General features: G+C 50.2%; 1 protein-coding gene across 3 annotated transcripts in view; it reads left to right on the top strand.

Moving 5' to 3' along the window:
* ACTL6B (actin like 6B) overlaps window positions 1-21641 on the top strand; it is a 29655-nt gene extending 8014 nt beyond the window's left edge. The window contains exons 2-15 of one of the 3 annotated variants that reach the window (XM_075261193.1): window positions 4821-4897; window positions 5064-5226; window positions 8961-9061; window positions 9836-9933; window positions 12061-12155; window positions 12235-12341; window positions 12675-12764; window positions 13382-13443; window positions 13525-13639; window positions 19574-19654; window positions 19768-19863; window positions 21117-21203; window positions 21292-21392; window positions 21424-21641. In XM_075261193.1, the coding sequence (XP_075117294.1) occupies window positions 4821-4897; window positions 5064-5226; window positions 8961-9061; window positions 9836-9933; window positions 12061-12155; window positions 12235-12341; window positions 12675-12764; window positions 13382-13443; window positions 13525-13639; window positions 19574-19654; window positions 19768-19863; window positions 21117-21203; window positions 21292-21372 (1253 nt within the window). In that variant the 3' untranslated portion in view covers window positions 21373-21392; window positions 21424-21641. Of the gene's footprint in view, window positions 1-4820; window positions 4898-5063; window positions 5227-8960; window positions 9062-9835; window positions 9934-12060; window positions 12156-12234; window positions 12342-12674; window positions 12765-13381; window positions 13444-13524; window positions 13640-19573; window positions 19655-19767; window positions 19864-21116; window positions 21204-21291 lie in introns of all 3 variants that reach the window. The other 2 variants (XM_075261192.1, XM_075261194.1) reach the window with 2 other exon arrangements.
* The last annotated feature ends 341 nt before the right edge of the window (window positions 21642-21982 follow it).

The following is a 21982-nucleotide window of genomic DNA, read 5'->3' as shown; positions in this document are numbered from 1 at the left end:
CTCTACCTGTACTCACTACATCCTGCTCTGCCTGTACTCACTACGTCCTGCTCTACCTGTACTCACTACATCCTGCTCTACCTGTACTCACTACGTCCTGCTCTACCTGTACTGACTATGTCCTGCTCTACCTGTACTGACTACATCCTACTCTACCTGTACTCACTACATCCTGCTCTACCTGTACTCACTACGTCCTGCTCTACCTATACTCACTACGTCCGGCGCTACCTGTACTGACTACATCCTACTCTACCTGTACTCACTACATCCTACTCTACCTGTACTCACTACATCCTACTCTACCTGTACTCACTACATCCTACTCTACCTGTACTCACTACATCCTGCTCTACCTGTACTCACTATTTCCTGCTCTACCTGTACTGAGTATATCCTAATCTACCTGTACTGACTACGTCCTACTCTACCTGTACTCACTACATCCTGCTCTACCTGTACTCACTATTTCCTGCTCTACCTGTACTGAGTATATCCTAATCTACCTGTACTGACTACGTCCTGCTCTACCTGTACTCACTACATCCTGCTCTACCTGTACTCACTACATCCTGCTCTACTTGTACTCACTACATCCTGCTCTACCTGTACTCACTACATCCTACTCTACTTATACTCACTACATCCTGCTCTACCTGTACTCACTACATCCTGCTCTACCTGTACTCACTACATCCTGCTCTACCTGTACTGAGTATATTCTAATCTACCTGTACTGACTACATCCTGCTCTACCTGTACTCACTACATCCTGCTCTACCTGTACTCACTACATCCTACTCTACCTGTACTCACTACATCCTGCTCTACCTGTACTCACTATTTCCTGCTCTACCTGTACTCACTACATCCTGCTCTACCTGTACTCACTATTTCCTGCTCTACCTGTACTGAGTATATCCTAATCTACCTGTACTGACTACGTCCTGCTCTACCTGTACTCACTACATCCTAATCTACCTGTACTGACTACATCCTACTCTACCTGTACTCACTACATCCTGCTCTACCTGTACTCACTACATCCTGCTCTACCTGTACTGAGTATATCCTAATCACCTGTACTCACTACATCCTGCTCTACCTGTACTCACTACATCCTACTCTACCTGTACTCACTACATCCTGCTCTACCTGTACTCACTACATCCTACTCTACCTGTACTCACTACGTCCTGCTCCACCTGTACTCACTACATCCTGCTCTACCTGTACTCACTACATCCTACTCTACCTGTACTCACTACGTCCTGCTCTTCCTGTACTCACTACATCCTGCTCTTCCTGTACTCACTACATCCTGCTCTACCTGTATTCACTACATCCTGCTCTACCTGTATTCACTACATCCTGCTCTACCTGTACTCACTACGTCCTGCTCTTCCTGTACTGACTACATCCTGCTCTATCTGTACTCACTACATCCTGCTCTACCTGTACTCACTACATCCTGCTCTACCTGTATTGACTACGTCCTGCTCTACCTGTACTCACTACATCCTGCTCTACCTGTACTCACTATATCCTGCTCTACCTGTACTCACTACATCCTACTCTACCTGTACTCACTACATCCTGCTCTACCTGTACTCACTACATCCTACTCTACCTGTACTCACTACATCCTACTCTACCTGTACTCACTACGTCCTGCTCTACCTGTACTCTCTACATCCTGCTCTACCTGTACTCACTATGTCCTGCTTCACCTGTACTGACTACATCCTGCTCTACCTGTACTGACTACATCCTGCTCTACCTGTATTCACTACATCCTGCTCTACCTGTACTCACTATATCCTGCTCTACCTGTACTGAGTATATCCTAATCTACCTGTACTGACTACGTCCTGCTCTACCTGTACTCACTATATCCTGCTCTACCTGTACTCACTATTTCCTGCTCTACCTGTACTCACTACATCCTGCTCTACCTGTACTCACTACATCCTGCTCTACCTGTACTCACTATTTCCTGCTCTACCTGTACTCACTACATCCTACTCTACCTGTACTCACTACATCCTGCTCTACCTGTACTCACTACATCCTGCTCTACCTGTACTCACTATATTCTACTCTACCTGTACTGAGTATATCCTAATCTACCTGTACTGACTACGTCCTGCTCTACCTGTACTCACTACATCCTGCTCTACCTGTACTCACTATTTCCTGCTCTACCTGTACTCACTACATCCTGCTCTACCTGTACTCACTACATCCTGCTCTACCTGTACTCACTATTTCCTGCTCTACCTGTACTCACTACATCCTGCTCTACCTGTACTCACTACATCCTGCTCTACCTGTACTCACTATTTCCTGCTCTACCTGTACTCACTACATCCTACTCTACCTGTACTCGCTACATCCTGCTCTACCTGTACTCACTACATCCTGCTCTACCTGTACTCACTACGTCCTGCTCTACCTGTACTCACTACATCCTGCTCTACCTGTACTCACTATTTCCTGCTCTACCTGTACTCACTACATCCTGCTCTACCTGTACTCACTACATCCTGCTCTACCTGTACTCACTATTTCCTGCTCTACCTGTACTCACTACATCCTGCTCTACCTGTACTCACTACATCCTGCTCTACCTGTACTCACTATTTCCTGCTCTACCTGTACTCACTACATCCTACTCTACCTGTACTCACTACATCCTGCTCTACCTGTACTCACTACATCCTGCTCTACCTGTACTCACTACGTCCTGCTCTACCTGTACTCACTACATCCTGCTCTACCTGTACTTACTACATCCTGCTCTACCTGTACTCACTACGTCCTGCTCTACCTGTACTGACTATGTCCTGCTCTACCTGTACTGACTACATCCTACTCTACCTGTACTCACTACATCCTGCTCTACCTGTACTCACTACGTCCTGCTCTACCTATACTCACTACGTCTGGCGCTACCTGTACTGACTACATCCTACTCTACCTGTACTCACTACATCCTACTCTACCTGTACTCACTACATCCTACTCTACCTGTACTCACTACATCCTGCTCTACCTGTACTCACTATTTCCTGCTCTACCTGTACTGAGTATATCCTAATCTACCTGTACTGACTACGTCCTACTCTACCTGTACTCACTACATCCTGCTCTACCTGTACTCACTATTTCCTGCTCTACCTGTACTGAGTATATCCTAATCTACCTGTACTGACTACGTCCTGCTCTACTTGTACTCACTACATCCTGCTCTACCTGTACTCACTACATCCTGCTCTACCTGTACTTACTACATCCTGCTCTACCTGTACTGACTACGTCCTGCTCTACCTGTACTCACTACATCCTGCTCTACCTGTACTCACTACATCCTGCTCTACCTGTACTCACTACATCCTGCTCTACCTGTACTCACTACATCCTGCTCTACCTGTACTTACTACATCCTGCTCTACCTGTACTGACTACGTCCTGCTCTACCTGTACTCACTACATCCTGCTCTACCTGTACTCACTACATCCTGCTCTACCTGTACTGACTACGTCCTGCTCTACCTGTACTCACTACATCCTACTCTACCTGTACTCACTACATCCTGCTCTACCTGTACTCACTATTTCCTGCTCTACCTGTACTGAGTTTATCCTAATCTACCTGTACTGACTACGTCCTGCTCTACCTGTACTCACTACATCCTGCTCTACCTGTACTCACTATTTCCTGCTCTACCTGTACTCACTACATCCTGCTCTACCTGTACTCACTATTTCCTGCTCTACCTGTACTGAGTATATCCTAATCTACCTGTACTGACTACGTCCTGCTCTACCTGTACTCACTACATCCTAATCTACCTGTACTGACTACATCCTACTCTACCTGTACTCACTACATCCTGCTCTACCTGTACTGACTACGTCCTGCTCTACTTGTACTCACTACATCCTGCTCTACCTGTACTCACTACATCCTGCTCTACCTGTACTCACTACATCCTGCTCTACCTGTACTCACTACATCCTGCTCTACCTGTACTTACTACATCCTGCTCTACCTGTACTGACTACGTCCTGCTCTACCTGTACTCACTACATCCTGCTCTACCTGTACTTACTACATCCTGCTCTACCTGTACTGACTATGCCCGGCGCTACCTGTACTCACTACATCCTGATTAGAAATGTAGGCCACAACATCATGTTTTATTAGGAAATGTAGGCATCAGCATCTATTAGAGATTTCCACCCAGGTCCATCAGCAGTGTAGACTTTGACATCAGAGATCTTCAGCTAGGCCCTCAAGGGTGTAGGCCTAAGCATCAGACACCAATAGAGATCTCCATCTAGGTCCCTCAGGGGTGTAGGCCTAAGCATCAGACACCAATAGAGATCTCCATCTAGGTCCCTCAGGGGTGTAGGCCTCAGCATCAGACACCATTAGAGATCTCCATCTAGGTCCCTCAGGGGTGTAGGCCTCAGCATCAGACACCATTAGAGATCTCCATCTAGGTCCCTCAGGGGTGTAGACCTCAGCATCAGACACCATTAGAGATCTCCATCTAGGTCCCTCAGGGGTGTAGGCCTCAGCATCTGACACCATTAGAGATCTCCATCTAGGTCCCTCAGGGGTGTAGGCTTCAGCATCAGACACCATTAGAGATCTCCATCTAGGTCCCTCAGGGTTCAGACCACACCTCTGCCTGAGACAGAACTGTAAGACGAGGTTTACAGTGATTGGATCTTTCTATTTGTGGGCGGAGTTATTTTTGGTCGCTGAGTGTATTATTCCGATTTCCTTTTCTCTTCTTCTCTTCTCGTAGATGAGGTCGGGGCTCTCGTATTTGATATTGGATCCTACTCAGTTCGGGCTGGTTATGCCGGCGAAGATTGTCCCAAGGTATCAACCTACTGAAGAAATTTTGGGCGTCTATAGTTATGGTTTTCGCAGCCTAAGTGAGGTGTCCCCCATGGTTCGGGGTGTTTTGGCCACTGGGTGCAGATGAGGTTGTCTCCCTGCCCCACACAACAACCACCATCATGTATTCTGCTTCTTTATTGTTTAGGCCGACTTTCCGACCACCTTGGGGGTTTTCTCTCCAGATGAGTCTCTATCCTCAGAGCTGGAGAAGGATCGGAAGCTGAGCCGGGTGTATTACATCGATACAACATGTCTACATGTCCCGCGGCCGCTGACCGAGGTCACGTCACCGCTGAAGAACGGCATGAGTGAGACCGATACGCCAAACCAAGCCATGTGTGTTGTCTGCCAGCTCTCCGCCCATCATGTGCCATCCTGTGCTTCCCGGCTGCTCCTTACTGCAATCATTACCCATAATCCTCCATTCCCATGGGTGAGGGCATCTGTAGGGTCAGGGGACAGACATGAAATCGGTAGCCAGTCCCACCCCTAACATGGAAGACAACCCCGAAATGTGGAGGAAAACATGGCTGCCACTCACAAGATAAAACTCAGTGTCACAAAATAGCTACTGAGTGACATAACGATAGTCACATGACCACAGTCACATGATCCAGCTGAGGTAGATTTGCATCACCTCCTCCATAACCTCCTCCTTCTTCATGACCTCCTCCATCACCTCCTCCATAACCTCCTCCTTCTTCATGACCTCCTCCATCACCTCCTCCTTCTTCATGACCTCCTCCATGACCTCCTTCATTACCTCCTCCTTCTTCATGACCTCCTTCATCACCTCCTCCATCACCTACTCCTTCTTCATGACCTCCTCCATCACCTCCTCCATGACCTCCTCCATCACCTCCTCCACCTCCATCACCTCCTCCACCTCCATCACCTCCTCCATCACCTCCATCACCTCCTCCACCTCCATCACCTCCTTCATCACCTCCTCCATTACCTCCTCCACCTCCATCACCTCCTCCATTACCTCCTCCATCACCTCCTCCACCTCCATCACCTCCTCCACCTCCATGACCTCCTCCATCACCTCCTCCACCTCCATCACCTCCTCCATCACCTCCATCACCTCCTCCATTACCTCCTCCTCCACCTCCATCACCTCCTCCATTACCTCCTCCACCTCCATCACCTCCTCCACCTCCATCACCTCCTCCATTACCTCCTCCATCACCTCCTCCACCTCCATCACCTCCTCCATTTCCATCACCTTCTCCATCACCTCCTCCATCACCTCCTCCACCTCCATCACCTCCTCCTTCTTCATGACCTCCTCAATCACCTCCTCCATTACCTCCTCCTTCTTCATGACCTCCTCCATCACCTCCTCCAACTCCATCACCTCCTCCTCCTCCATTACCTCCTCCACCTCCATCACCTCCTCCACCTCCTCCATCACCTCCTCCATCTCCTCCTCCACCTCCATCACCTCCTCCATTACCTCCTCCTCCACCTCCATCACCTCCTCCATTACCTCCTCCACCTCCATCACCTCCTCCACCTCCATCACCTCCTCCATTACCTCCTCCATCACCTCCTCCACCTCCATCACCTCCTCCATTTCCATCACCTTCTCCATCACCTCCTCCATCACCTCCATCACCTCCTCCTTCTTCATGACCTCCTCAATCACCTCCTCCATTACCTCCTCCTTCTTCATGACCTCCTCCATCACCTCCTCCAACTCCATCACCTCCTCCTCCTCCATTACCTCCTCCACCTCCATCACCTCCTCCACCTCCATCACCTCCTCCATCACCTCCTCCATCTCCTCCTCCACCTCCATCACCTCCTCCATATCCTCCTCCACCTCCATCACCTTCTCCATCACCTCCTCCACCTCCATCACCTCCTCCATATCCTCCTCCACCTCCATCACCTCCTCCACCTCCATCACCTCCTCCATCACCACCTCCATCACCTCCTCCTTCTTCATCACCACCTCCATCACCTCCTCCTTCTTCATCACCACCTCCATCACCTCCTCCACCTCCATCACCTCCTCCATATCCTCCTCCACCTCCATCACCTCCTCCACCTCCATCACCTCCTCCATATCCTCCTCCACCTCCATCACCTCCTCCACCTCCATCACCTCCTCCACCGCCATCACCTCCTCCATCACCACCTCCATCACCTCCTCCTTCTTCATCACCACCTCCATCACCTCCTCCTTCTTCATCACCACCTCCATCACCTCCTCCACCTCCATCACCTCCTCCATATCCTCCTCCACCTCCATCACCTCCTCCACCACCATCACCTCCTCCACCGCCATCACCTCCTCCATCACCACCTCCATCACCTCCTCCTTCTTCATCACCACCTCCATCACCTCCTCCTTCTTCATCACCACCTCCATCACCTCCTCCACCTCCATCACCTCCTCCATATCCTCCTCCACCTCCATCACCTCCTCCACCTCCATCACCTCCTCCATATCCTCCTCCACCTCCATCACCTCCTCCACCTCCATCACCTCCTCCACCGCCATCACCTCCTCCATCACCACCTCCATCACCTCCTCCTTCTTCATCACCTCCTCCATTACCTCCTCCTTCTTCATGACCTCCTCCATCACCTCCTCCAACTCCATCACCTCCTCCTCCTCCATTACCTCCTCCACCTCCATCACCTCCTCCACCTCCATCACCTCCTCCATCACCTCCTCCATCTCCTCCTCCACCTCCATCACCTCCTCCATATCCTCCTCCACCTCCATCACCTTCTCCATCACCTCCTCCACCTCCATCACCTCCTCCATATCCTCCTCCACCTCCATCACCTCCTCCACCTCCATCACCTCCTCCACCGCCATCACCTCCTCCATCACCACCTCCATCACCTCCTCCTTCTTCATCACCACCTCCATCACCTCCTCCTTCTTCATCACCACCTCCATCACCTCCTCCACCTCCATCACCTCCTCCATATCCTCCTCCACCTCCATCACCTCCTCCACCTCCATCACCTCCTCCATATCCTCCTCCACCTCCATCACCTCCTCCACCTCCATCACCTCCTCCACCGCCATCACCTCCTCCATCACCACCTCCATCACCTCCTCCTTCTTCATCACCACCTCCATCACCTCCTCCTTCTTCATCACCACCTCCATCACCTCCTCCACCTCCATCACCTCCTCCATATCCTCCTCCACCTCCATCACCTCCTCCACCACCATCACCTCCTCCACCGCCATCACCTCCTCCATCACCACCTCCATCACCTCCTCCTTCTTCATCACCACCTCCATCACCTCCTCCTTCTTCATCACCACCTCCATCACCTCCTCCACCTCCATCACCTCCTCCATATCCTCCTCCACCTCCATCACCTCCTCCACCTCCATCACCTCCTCCATATCCTCCTCCACCTCCATCACCTCCTCCACCTCCATCACCTCCTCCACCGCCATCACCTCCTCCATCACCACCTCCATCACCTCCTCCTTCTTCATCACCACCTCCATCACCTCCTCCTTCTTCATCACCACCTCCATCACCTCCTCCACCACCATCACCTCCTCCACCGCCATCACCTCCTCCATCACCACCTCCATCACCTTCTCCTTCTTCATCACCACCTCCATCACCTCCCTCTTCTTCATCACCTCCTCCTTCTTCATCACCACCTCCATCACCTCCTCCATCACCACCTTCATCACCTCCTCCTTCTTCATCACCTCCTCCATCATCTCCTCCTTCTTTATGACCTCCACCACTACATTGTCCTTCAGATCCTCCTCCTCTTCCATCAGCAGCACAGAGGAGACCGCTCAGATATCTGCAGATACCATCAGACATTTCTCCTCCCACAATGCAGTGCAGCAGGACAGTCTGACTTTAGCTGTATGTGTGATGTCTTTGACTGCAGCTCTGGAGGTGACTAGAGGATAACTACAATGTGACCCTATGTAGATTTAGTGTGGGTCATGGTAATTAGGGGGTGTAGCTTATGACTCCACATTTGGGGTGTTTCTCTGTCCCCCTTATCACTGCTCACTCCTGTTTTCCTCCTATAGTTGAGGACTGGGACGCCTTCCAGGCCATCCTGGACCACACCTTCAACAAGCACCTGAAGTCTGACCCCGCCCTACACCCCATCCTCATGTCCGAAGCACCCGTGAGTATTATCAACCTGTAGGGGGTGGGGCAGGCTCATAGCTCCTCCTGTCTGTATCACCCTGTGGTGGGCGGGGCAATGTCATAGCTCCTCCTGTCTGTATCACCCTGTAGGGGGTGGGGCAGGCTTATAGCTCCTCCTCTGTATCACCCTGCAGGGGGCGGGGCAGCTCATAGCGCCTCCTGTCTGTATCACCCTGCAGGAGGCGAAGAAGGATCATAGCTCCTCCTCTGTATCACCCTGCAGGGGGCGGGGCAGGCTCATAGCTCCTCCTGTCTGTATCACCCTGTAGGGGGTGGGGCAGGCTCCTAGCTCCTCCTGTCTGTATCACCCTGCAGGAGGTGGGGCAGTTCATAGCTCCTCCTGTCTGCATCACCCTGCAAGGGGCGGGGCAGTTCATAGCTCCTCCTGTCTGCATCACCCTGAAGGAGGCGGGGCAGGATCATAGCTCCTCCTCTGTATCACCCTGCAGGGGGCGGGGCAGGCTCATAGCTCCTCCTCTGTATCACCCTGCAGGGGGCGGGGCAGCTAATAGCTCCTCCTCTGTATCACCCTACGGGGGGGGGGGGCAGTCTCATAGGTATATCCTATCTGTATCACCCTGCAGGGGGCGGGGCAGGCTCATAGCTCCTCCTCTGTATCACCCTGCAGGGGGCGGGGCAGCTAATAGCTCCTCCTCTGTATCACCCTACGGGGGGGGGGCAGTCTCATAGGTATATCCTATCTGTATCACCCTGCAGGGGGCGGGGCTTTATTATTCTTTTTGTTTTTCAGTGGAACGCCCGGGCCAAGCGGGAGAAGTTGACAGAACTGATGTTTGAACATTATAATATTCCGGCTTTCTTCCTGTGTAAGACGGCTGTACTGACCGCGTATCTTTTAGGATGACAGAGGGACTAGGGTACAGCTCTCCATGGGAAGATGTCTTGCGGGTTGACATCTTGGGGGGTGATGGTCTGAGGGACGACGTCTCGGGGGTGATGGTCTGAGGGACGACGTCTCGGGGGTGATGGTCTGAGGGATGACGTCTCGGAGCTGATGGTCTGAGGGACGACGTCTCGGGGGTGATGGTCTGAGGGACGACATCTCGGGGGTGATGGTCTGAAGGACGACATCTCGGGGGTGATGGTCTGAGGGACGACGTCTCGGGGGTGATGGTCTGAGGGACGACGTCTCGGGGGTGATGGTCTGAAGGACGACGTCTCGGGGGTGATGGTCTGAGGGACGACGTCTCTGGGGTGATGGTCTGAGGGACGACGTCTCGGGGGTGATGGTCTGAGGGACGACGTCTCGGGGGTGATGGTCTGAGGGACAACATCTCAGGGGTGATGGTCTGAGGGATGACGTCTCGGGGGTGATGGTCTGAGGGACGACGTCTCGGGGGTGATGGTCTGAGGGACGACGTCTCGGGGGTGATGGTCTGAGGGACGACGTCTCGGAGGTGATGGTCTGAGGGATGACGTCTCGGAGGTGATGGTCTGAGGGACAACGTCTCTGGGGTGATGGTCTGAGGGACGACGTCTCGGGGGTGATGGTCTGAGGGACAACATCTCAGGGGTGATGGTCTGAGGGATGACGTCTCGGGGGTGATGGTCTGAGGGACGACGTCTCGGAGCTGATGGTCTGAGGGATGACGTCTCGGAGCTGATGGTCTGAGGGACAACGTCTCTGGGGTGATGGTCTGAGGGACGACGTCTCGGGGGTGATGGTCTGAGGGATGACGTCTCGGAGCTGATGGTCTGAGGGATGACGTCTCGGAGGTGATGGTCTGAGGGACAACGTCTCTGGGGTGATGGTCTGAGGGACGACGTCTCGGGGGTGATGGTCTGAGGGACAACATCTCAGGGGTGATGGTCTGAGGGATGACGTCTCGGGGGTGATGGTCTGAGGGACGACGTCTCGGGGGTGATGGTCTGAGGGACAACATCTCAGGGGTGATGGTCTGAGGGACGACGTCTCTGGGGTGATGGTCTGAGGGACGACGTCTCGGGGGTGATGGTCTGAGGGACAACATCTCAGGGGTGATGGTCTGAGGGACAACATCTCAGGGGTGATGGTCTGAGGGACGACGTCTCGGGGGTGATGGTCTGAGGGATGACGTCTCGGAGGTGATGGTCTAAGGGACAACGTCTCTGGGGTGATGGTCTGAGGGACGACGTCTCGGGGGTGATGGTCTGAGGGACAACATCTCAGGGGTGATGGTCTGAGGGATGACGTCTCGGGGGTGATGGTCTGAGGGACGACGTCTCGGGGGTGATGGTCTGAGGGACGACGTCTCGGGGGTGATGGTCTGAGGGATGACGTCTCGGGGGTGATGGTCTGAGGGACGACGTCTCGGGGGTGATGGTCTGAGGGACGACGTCTCGGGGGTGATGGTCTGAGGGATGACGTCTCGGAGGTGATGGTCTAAGGGACAACGTCTCGGAGCTGATGGTCTGAGGGACGACGTCTCGGGGGTGATGGTCTGAGGGACGACATCTCGGGGGTGATGGTCTGAGGGACGACGTCTCTGGGGTGATGGTCTGAGGGACGACGTCTCGGGGGTGATGGTCTGAGGGACGACGTCTCGGGGGTGATGGTCTGAGGGACGACGTCTCGGGGGTGATGGCCTGAGGGACGACGTCTCGGGGGTGATGGTCTGAGGGACGACGTCTCGGGGGTGATGGTCTGAGGGACGACGTCTCGGGGGTGATGGTCTGAGGGACGACGTCTCGGGGGTGATGGTCTGAGGGACGACGTCTCGGGGGTGATGGTCTGAGGGACGACGTCTCGGGGGTGATGGTCTGAGGGACGACGTCTCGGGGGTGATGGTCTGAGGGACGACGTCTCGGGGGTGATGGTCTGAGGGACGACGTCTCGGGGGTGATGGTTTGGGATCCGAATACTTGGGGGTGATGGTCTGAGGGACGGCGTCTCGGGGGTGATGGTTTGGGATCCGAATACTTGGGGGTGATGTCCTGCAGGTTTTTGTGTTTTCCTTAACCCCTTGTTCGCTGCAGCTTTGCTAACGGCAGATCCACAGGCTTAGTATTAGATAGCGGAGCCACACACACCACCGCCCTCCCGGTGCATGATGGGTATGTTCTCCAGCAAGGTGAGTGACCTCCTGATCCCCCATACTGGGCGTGTACCACTTCTCACCCCAGTAACTTGGAGCCTTTGTCCTATGGCAGGTATCGTGAAGTCGCCCCTGGCCGGAGATTTCATCACTATGCAGTGCAGGGAGTTATTCCAGGAGATGGGAGTAGAAATCGTCCCGCCCTACATGATCGCCTCAAAGGTAATCAGCAGGCAGCCAGGAGGGGGCGCAGTCACTGTATACATGTATACATACAGAGTAAGTGTGAAGGTGCCAAGTATAACCCCACATCTAGAGCCAGAGACATCACATATTAAGGGGGTGTCCTCTATACTGAGAGCAAAGAGTGACCCTATTCACATAGGACCTAGAACACCCCTCGCCCTACCAATATTCAGCCGCGGTGCACCCCATGAAAGGGACACTCATGGGGCAGAGTTGTATGAACCTTGCATCTTTGTAGTCTGGTTGTGGTGACTGTTGTAAAGTACCAGACATGGCCGACACTCTGACCCGTGTCCTCTCTGTGCTCAGGAACCCGTGCGGGAAGGATCCCCCCCAAACTGGAGGAAGAAGGAGAAACTGCCGACTGTCACCAAGTCCTGGCAAAACTACATGAGTAACGTGAGTGTCGCTGATAGTGTGTACACGTGTGTGATTGTATCTGAGTGTGTGACTATATATCAGTGTGTGGCTGTGTCTGACTGTATGTGAGTGTGTAATATAGTATAGTCAGTGTAGTGTGACTATATATCAGTGTGCGATTGTATCTGAGTGTGTGACTGTGTCTGACTGTATGTGAGTGTGTAATATAGTATAGTCAGTGTTGTGTGTGACTATATATCAGTGTGCGATTGTATCTGAGTGTGTGACTGTGTCTGACTGTATGTGAGTGTGTAATATAGTATAGTCAGTGTTGTGTGTGACTATATATCAGTGTGCGATTGTATCTGAGTGTGTGACTGTGTCTGAGTGTATGTGAGTGTGTAATATAGTATAGTCAGTGTAGTGTGTGACTATATATCAGTGTGCGATTGTATCTGAGTGTGTGTGTGAGTCTGCTTGTATGAAGCACAGCTACTTGTGTTACATGAGGAGAAGGAGTCAGAGGGTGATGAGGGTAGTTGTTGTAGCAGTTATGTTGGATGATGAGAGTGGTAGTATTTGTGTATATGATGCAGTATTGTGTGGGATGCTTAGGGTAGTAGTTGTGTACTACATGTGTTGTTGTTGACCCTCAGGAGGTGATTCAGGATTTCCAGGCTTCAGTCCTTCAGGTCTCTGATTCTCCTTATGATGAACAGTAAGCTCACCTATATCCATATGTACTAACTGTATATTACATACTGGGGATGATACAGTCTGACTACAACTCTCTCTGCAGAGTGGCTGCTCAGATGCCAACAGTCCATTATGAGATGCCCAATGGCTACAACACGGACTATGGAGCAGAGAGACTGCGGATCCCAGAGGGACTCTTTGACCCGTCCAATGTAAAGGTCTGTGAATATATCTTTAGATATCACACATGTAATACAGACTCTGCTCCTCCTTATGTAATATCACACATGTAATACAGACTCTGCTCCTCCTTATGTAATATCACACATGTAATACAGACTCTGCTCCTCCCCTGTGTAATATCACACATGTAATACAGACTCTGCTCCTCCTCCCCTGTGTAATATCACACATGTAATACAGACTCTGCTCCTCCCCCCGTGTAATATCACACATATAATACAGACTCTGCTCCTCCCCTGTGTAATATCACACATGTAATACAGACTCTGCTCCTCCCCCTGTGTAATATCACACATATAATACAGACTCTGCTCCTCCTTGTGTAATATCACACATATAATACAGACTCTGCTCCTCCTCCCATGTGTAATATCACACATGTAATACAGACTCTGCTCCTCCTCCTCTGTAATATCACACATGTAATACAGACTCTGCTCCTCCCCCCGTGTAATATCACACATGTAATACAGACTCTGCTCCTCCTCTCCAGTGTAATATCACACATGTAATAAGGACTCTGCTCCTCCTCCAGTGTAATATCACACATGTAATACAGACTCTGCTCCTCCTTGTGTAATATCACACATATAATACAGACTCTGCTCCTCCCCCCGTGTAATATCACACATGTAATACAGAATCTGCTCCTCCCCCCCGTGTAATATCACACATGTAATACAGACTCTACTCCTCCTTCCCCTGTGTAATATCACACATGTAATACAGACTCTGCTCCTCCTTGTGTAATATCACACATATAATACAGACTCTGCTCCCCCCTGTGTAATATCACACATGTAATATAGACTCTGCTCCTCTTCTCCAGTGTAATATCACACATTTAATAAAGACTCTGCTCCGCCCCATGTAATATCACACATGTAATACAGACTCTGCTCCTCCCCCTGTGTAATATTACACATGTAATACAGACTCTGCTCCTCCTTGTGTAATATCACACATTTAATAAGGACTCTGCTCCGCCCCATGTAATATCACACATGTAATACTGAGTCTGCTCCTCCTCCCCCTGTGTAATATCACACATGTAATACAGACTCTGTTTCTCCCCCTGTGTAATATCACCCATGTAATACAGACTCTGCTCCTCCCCCCGTGTAATAGTAATATCACACATGTAATACAGGCTCTTCTCCTCCCCCTGTGTAATATCACACATATAATACAGACTCTGCTCCTCCCCCCTGTGTAATATCACACATGTAATATAGACTCTGCTCCTCCACCTGTGTAATATCACACATGCAATACAGACTCTGCTCCTCCTGTGTAATATCACACATGTAATACAGACTCTGCTCTCCCTGTGTAATATCACACATGTAATACAGTCTCTGCTCCTCCTCCCCTGTGTAATATCACACATGTAATACAGACTCTGCTCCTTCCCCTATGTGATATCACACATGTAATACAGACTCTGCTCCTCCCCCTGTGTAATATCACACATGTAATACAGACTCTGCTCCTCCTCCTCCCTGTGTAATATCACACATGTAATACAGACTCTACTCCTCCCCCTGTGTAATATCACACATGTAATACAGACTCTGCTCCTCCCCCTGTGTAATATCACACATGTAATACAGACTCTGCTCCTCCCCTGTGTAATATCACACATGTAATACAGACTCTGCTCCTCCTCCCCTGTGTAATATCACACATGTAATACAGACTCTGCTCCTCCTCCCCTGTGTAATATCACACATGTAATACAGACTCTGCTCCTCCTCCCCTGTGTAATATCACACATGTAATACAGACTCTGCTCCTCCTCCCCTGTGTAATATCACACATGTAATACAGACTCTGCTCCTCCCCTGTGTAATATCACACATGTAATACAGACTCTGCTCCTCCCCTGTGTAATATCACACATGTAATACAGACTCTGCTCCTCCTCCCCTGTGTAATATCACACATGTAATACAGACTCTGCTCCTCCCTCTGTGTAATATCACACATGTAATACAGACTCTGCTCCTCCCCCTGTGTGATATCACACATGTAATACAGACTCTGCTCCTCCCCCCTGTGTAATATCACACATGTAATACAGACTCTGCTCCTCCTCCCATGTGTAATATCACACATGTAATACAGACTCTGCTCCTCCTCCCTGTGTAATATCACACATGTAATACAGACTCTGCTCCTACACCCCTGTGTAATATCACACATGTAATACAGACTCTGCTCCTCCCCCTGTGTAATATCACACATGTAATACAGACTCTGCTCCTCCCCTGTGTAATATCACACATGTAATACAGACTCTGCTCCTCCCCTGTGTAATATCACACATGTAATACAGACTCTGCTCCTCCCCTGTGTAATATCACACATGTAATACAGACTCTGCTCCTCCTCCCCTGTGTAATATCACACATGTAATACAGACTCTGCTCCTCCCTCTGTGTAATATCACACATGTAATACAGACTCTGCTCCTCCCCCTGTGTGATATCACACATGTAATACAGACTCTGCTCCTCCCCCCTGTGTAATATCACACATGTAATACAGACTCTGCTCCTCCTCCCATGTGTAATATCACACATGTAATACAGACTCTGCTCCTCCTCCCTGTGTAATATCACACATGTAATACAGACTCTGCTCCTACACCCCTGTGTAATATCACACATGTAATACAGACTCTGCTCCTCCCCCTGTGTAATATCACACATGTAATACAGACTCTGCTCCTCCCCGGTGTAATATCACACATGTAATACAGACTCTGCTTCTCCTCTCTGTGTAATATCACACATGTAATACAGACTCTGCTCCTCCCCCTGTGTGATATCACACATGTAATACAGACTCTGCTCCTCCCCCCTGTGTAATATCACACATGTAATACAGACTCTGCTCCTCCTCCCATGTGTAATATCACACATGTAATACAGACTCTGCTCCTCCTTGTGTAATATCACACATGTAATACAGACTCTGCTCCTCCCCCCGTGTAATATCACACATGTAATACAGACTCTGCTCCTCCCCCTGTGTGATATCACACATGTAATACAGACTCTGCTCCTCCTCTCTGTGTAATATCACACATGTAATACAGACTCTGCTCCTCCCCCTGTGTAATATCACACATGTAATACAGACTCTGCTCCTCCCCCTGTGTAATATCACACATGTAATACAGACTCTGCTCCTCCCCCCTGTGTAATATCACACATGTAATACAGACTCTGCTCCTCCCTCTGTGTAATATCACACATGTAATACAGACTCTGCTCCTCCCCCTGTGTGATATCACACATGTAATACAGACTCTGCTCCTCCCCTGTGTAATATCACACATGTAATACAGACTCTGCTCCTCCTCCCCTGTGTAATATCACACATGTAATACAGACTCTGCTCCTCCCTCTGTGTAATATCACACATGTAATACAGACTCTGCTCCTCCCCCTGTGTGATATCACACATGTAATACAGACTCTGCTCCTCCCCCCTGTGTAATATCACACATGTAATACAGACTCTGCTCCTCCTCCCATGTGTAATATCACACATGTAATACAGACTCTGCTCCTCCTCCCTGTGTAATATCACACATGTAATACAGACTCTGCTCCTCCCCCTGTGTAATATCACACATGTAATACAGACTCTGCTCCTCCCCTGTGTAATATCACACATGTAATACAGACTCTGCTCCTCCCCTGTGTAATATCACACATGTAATACAGACTCTGCTCCTCCCCTGTGTAATATCACACATGTAATACAGACTCTGCTCCTCCTCCCCTGTGTAATATCACACATGTAATACAGACTCTGCTCCTCCCTCTGTGTAATATCACACATGTAATACAGACTCTGCTCCTCCCCCTGTGTGATATCACACATGTAATACAGACTCTGCTCCTCCCCCCTGTGTAATATCACACATGTAATACAGACTCTGCTCCTCCTCCCATGTGTAATATCACACATGTAATACAGACTCTGCTCCTACACCCCTGTGTAATATCACACATGTAATACAGACTCTGCTCTTCCCCCTGTGTAATATCACACATGTAATACAGACTCTGCTCCTCCCCTGTGTAATATCACACATGTAATACAGACTCTGCTCCTCCCCTGTGTAATATCACACATGTAATACAGACTCTGCTCCTCCCCTGTGTAATATCACACATGTAATACAGACTCTGCTCCTCCTCCCCTGTGTAATATCACACATGTAATACAGACTCTGCTCCTCCCTCTGTGTAATATCACACATGTAATACAGACTCTGCTCCTCCCCCTGTGTGATATCACACATGTAATACAGACTCTGCTCCTCCCCCCTGTGTAATATCACACATGTAATACAGACTCTGCTCCTCCTCCCATGTGTAATATCACACATGTAATACAGACTCTGCTCCTCCTCCCTGTGTAATATCACACATGTAATACAGACTCTGCTCCTACACCCCTGTGTAATATCACACATGTAATACAGACTCTGCTCCTCCCCCTGTGTAATATCACACATGTAATACAGACTCTGCTCCTCCCCGGTGTAATATCACACATGTAATACAGACTCTGCTTCTCCTCTCTGTGTAATATCACACATGTAATACAGACTCTGCTCCTCCCCCTGTGTGATATCACACATGTAATACAGACTCTGCTCCTCCCCCCTGTGTAATATCACACATGTAATACAGACTCTGCTCCTCCTCCCATGTGTAATATCACACATGTAATACAGACTCTGCTCCTCCTTGTGTAATATCACACATGTAATACAGACTCTGCTCCTCCCCCCGTGTAATATCACACATGTAATACAGACTCTGCTCCTCCCCCTGTGTGATATCACACATGTAATACAGACTCTGCTCCTCCTCTCTGTGTAATATCACACATGTAATACAGACTCTGCTCCTCCCCCTGTGTAATATCACACATGTAATACAGACTCTGCTCCTCCCCCTGTGTAATATCACACATGTAATACAGACTCTGCTCCTCCCCCTGTGTGATATCACACATGTAATACAGACTCTGCTCCTCCCCCCTGTGTAATATCACACATGTAATACAGACTCTGCTCCTCCTCCCATGTGTAATATCACACATGTAATACAGACTCTGCTCCTCCCCCTGTGTAATATCACACATGTAATACAGACTCTGCTCCTCCCCCCGTGTAATATCACACATGTAATACAGACTCTGCTCCTCCCCCTGTGTAATATCACACATGTAATACAGACTCTGCTCCTCCCCCTGTGTGATATCACACATGTAATACAGACTCTGCTCCTCCCCCTGTGTAATATCACACATGTAATACAGACTCTGCTCCTCCCCCTGTGTGATATCACACATGTAATACAGACTCTGCTCCTCCTCTCTGTGTAATATCACACATGTAATACAGACTCTGCTCCTCCCCCCGTGTAATATCACACATGTAATACAGACTCTGCTCCTCCCCCCGTGTAATATCACACATGTAATACAGACTCTGCTCCTCCCCCCGTGTAATATCACACATGTAATACAGACTCTGCTCCTCCCCCTGTGTAATATCACACATGTAATACAGACTCTGCTCCTCCCCCTGTGTAATATCACACATGTAATACAGACTCTGCTCCTCCCCTGTGTAATATCACACATGTAATACAGACTCTGCTCCTCCCTGTGTAATATCACACATGTAATACAGACTCTGCTCCTCCCCCTGTGTAATATCACACATGTAATACAGACTCTGCTCCTCCCTGTGTAATATCACACATGTAATACAGACTCTGCTCCTCCCCCTGTGTAATATCACACATGTAATACAGACTCTGCTCCTCCCCCTGTGTAATATCACACATGTAATACAGACTTGTATTCTCTTATAGGGTCTCTCTGGAAACACGATGCTGGGGGTTGGACATGTGGTCACCAGTAGTATTGGCATGTGTGATATTGACATCCGACCTGTAAGTATCCGACTTTCTCATGACAACTCACTACAAATTGCAAAGATATGGTTTTCACTCTGTACATAAGCATATTAAATACACCCCTTCCCCCCACCATGTTATCCTCACAGGGTCTGTACGGAAGTGTCATTGTCACTGGGGGAAATACACTACTCCAGGGCTTCAATGACCGACTGAATCGTGAGCTGTCTCAGAAGACCCCACCGGTAAGACCAGCAGTTTCTCCATATCCACCTCGTGATTGTGTTTCCTAGAAGTTCCAGAGATCTAAAGACTCATGGTGGAGGGCCCAGGAGAGGCACCAGAGATCTATAGATGCTCTTGACAGGCCCAGGAGGGGCTCCAGAGATCTAAAGACAGGGATGGAGGAGGCAGGAGAGGCTCCAGAGATCTATAGACACAGGTGGAAGGCCCAAGAGAGGCACCAGAGATCTATAGATACAAGTAGAAAGCCCAGGAGAGGCTCCAGAGATCTAAAGATAGGGGTGGAGGGGGCAGGAGAGGCACCAGAGATCTATAGACACAGGTGGAAGGCCCAGGAGGGGCTCCAGAGATCTAAAGACAGGGATGGAGGAGGCAGGAGAGGCTCCAGAGATCTATAGACACAGGTGGAAGGCCCAAGAGAGGCACCAGAGATCTATAGATACAAGTAGAAAGCCCAGGAGAGGCTCCAGAGATCTAAAGATAGGGGTGGAGGGGGCAGGAGAGGCACCAGAGATCTATAGACACAGGTGGAAGGCCCAGGAGGGGCTCCAGAGATCTAAAGACAGGGATGGAGGAGGCAGGAGAGGCTCCAGAGATCTATAGACACAGGTGGAAAGCCCAAGAGAGGCACCAGAGATCTATAGATAGGGGTGGAGGGGGCAGGAGAGGTACCAGAGATCTATAGACACAGGTGGAAGGCCCAGGAGAGGCTCCAGAGATCTAAAGATAGGGGTGGAGGGGGCAGGAGAGGCACCAGAGATCTATAGACACAGGTGGAATGCCCAGGAGAGGCTCCAGAGATCTATAGATGCGGGTGGAGGGCCCAGGAGAGGCTCCAGAGATCTATAGACAGGGATGGAGGAGGCAGGAGAGGCTCCAGAGATCTATAGACACAGGTGGAAGGCCCAGGAGAGGCTCCAGAGATCTATAGACAGGGATGGAGGAGGCAGGAGAGGCTCCAGAGATCTAAAGATAGGGGTGGAGGGGGCAGGAGAGGAACCAGAGATCTCTGGACGGGGGTGGAAGGCCCAGGAGAGGCACCAGAGATCTCTGGACGGGGGTGGAAGGCCCAGGAGAGGCACCAGAGATCTCTGGACGGGGGTGGAAGGCCCAGGAGAGGCACCAGAGATCTCTGGACGGGGGTGGAAGGCCCAGGAGAGGCTCCAGAGATATATGTATGTATAGACAAAGGCCCAGGAGAGGCACCAGACTGTGGACTGGTCCTGTTGTGTCTTATTTTGCTCTTCTCCCGCAGAGCATGCGCCTGAAGCTCATCGCCAGTAACAGTTCCATTGAGCGGCGCTTCAGCTCCTGGATCGGGGGATCTATCCTGGCCTCCCTGGTGAGATCTGTGTCTCCATTCTGAGGGTTTGTTACAATGTGCCACTGCCCAGAAGCTGGATGATAAACCTCCTCCTGTCTTCTTGTAGGGAACGTTCCAGCAGATGTGGATATCAAAGCAGGAATATGAGGAAGGAGGGAAGCAGTGTGTGGAGCGGAAGTGTCCGTAAGACCCCTGCCCGGACCCTGAGTCCAGCTGTCCTAGAACCCAGAATATCCAGCCTCTACTTATCTCTGCTCCTGGGAAAGCTGAGTAGCATTCAGATCAGCGGCCTTTATAGGTCTGGGGTTGTCACTCAGCTTTCCCATGAACAGAAATGATGGTCAGCTACAATTGGACACAAGGGGGCGACTCAAGGACTGACTATATCTCTCTTAAAGGGAAACATCCCTTATACTTATCTCATCATCTATAAGATCTAACCTGGAGATGGAATAAAAGGACAAGAAAATCCAAGTGTGAGGCTGAATGTGTCCTGTCACCTAATGTACGAGCTCTGACAACCAGCTGTATATATCATGTCTGAGAGGTAGTCACAGCCCCGCCCCGTTACTGACAACCAACCTGTATATATCATGTCTGAGAGGTAGTACAAGCCCCGCCCCCTGTATATATCATGTCTGAGAGGTAGTCACAGCCCCGCCCCCTGTATATATCATGTCTGAGAGGTAGTCACAGCCCCGCCCCCTGTATATATCATGTCTGAGAGGTAGTCACAGCCCCGCCCCCTGTTACTGACAACCAACCTGTATATATCATGTCTGAGAGGTAGTCACAGC

This window comes from Leptodactylus fuscus (genome assembly GCF_031893055.1).
Source record: "Leptodactylus fuscus isolate aLepFus1 chromosome 5 unlocalized genomic scaffold, aLepFus1.hap2 SUPER_5_unloc_1, whole genome shotgun sequence".
In the NCBI taxonomy this organism is placed as follows: domain Eukaryota; kingdom Metazoa; phylum Chordata; class Amphibia; order Anura; family Leptodactylidae; genus Leptodactylus; species Leptodactylus fuscus.
Note: the sequence above shows the minus strand (reverse complement) of the source record. Positions and strands in the feature narration are given on the sequence as shown.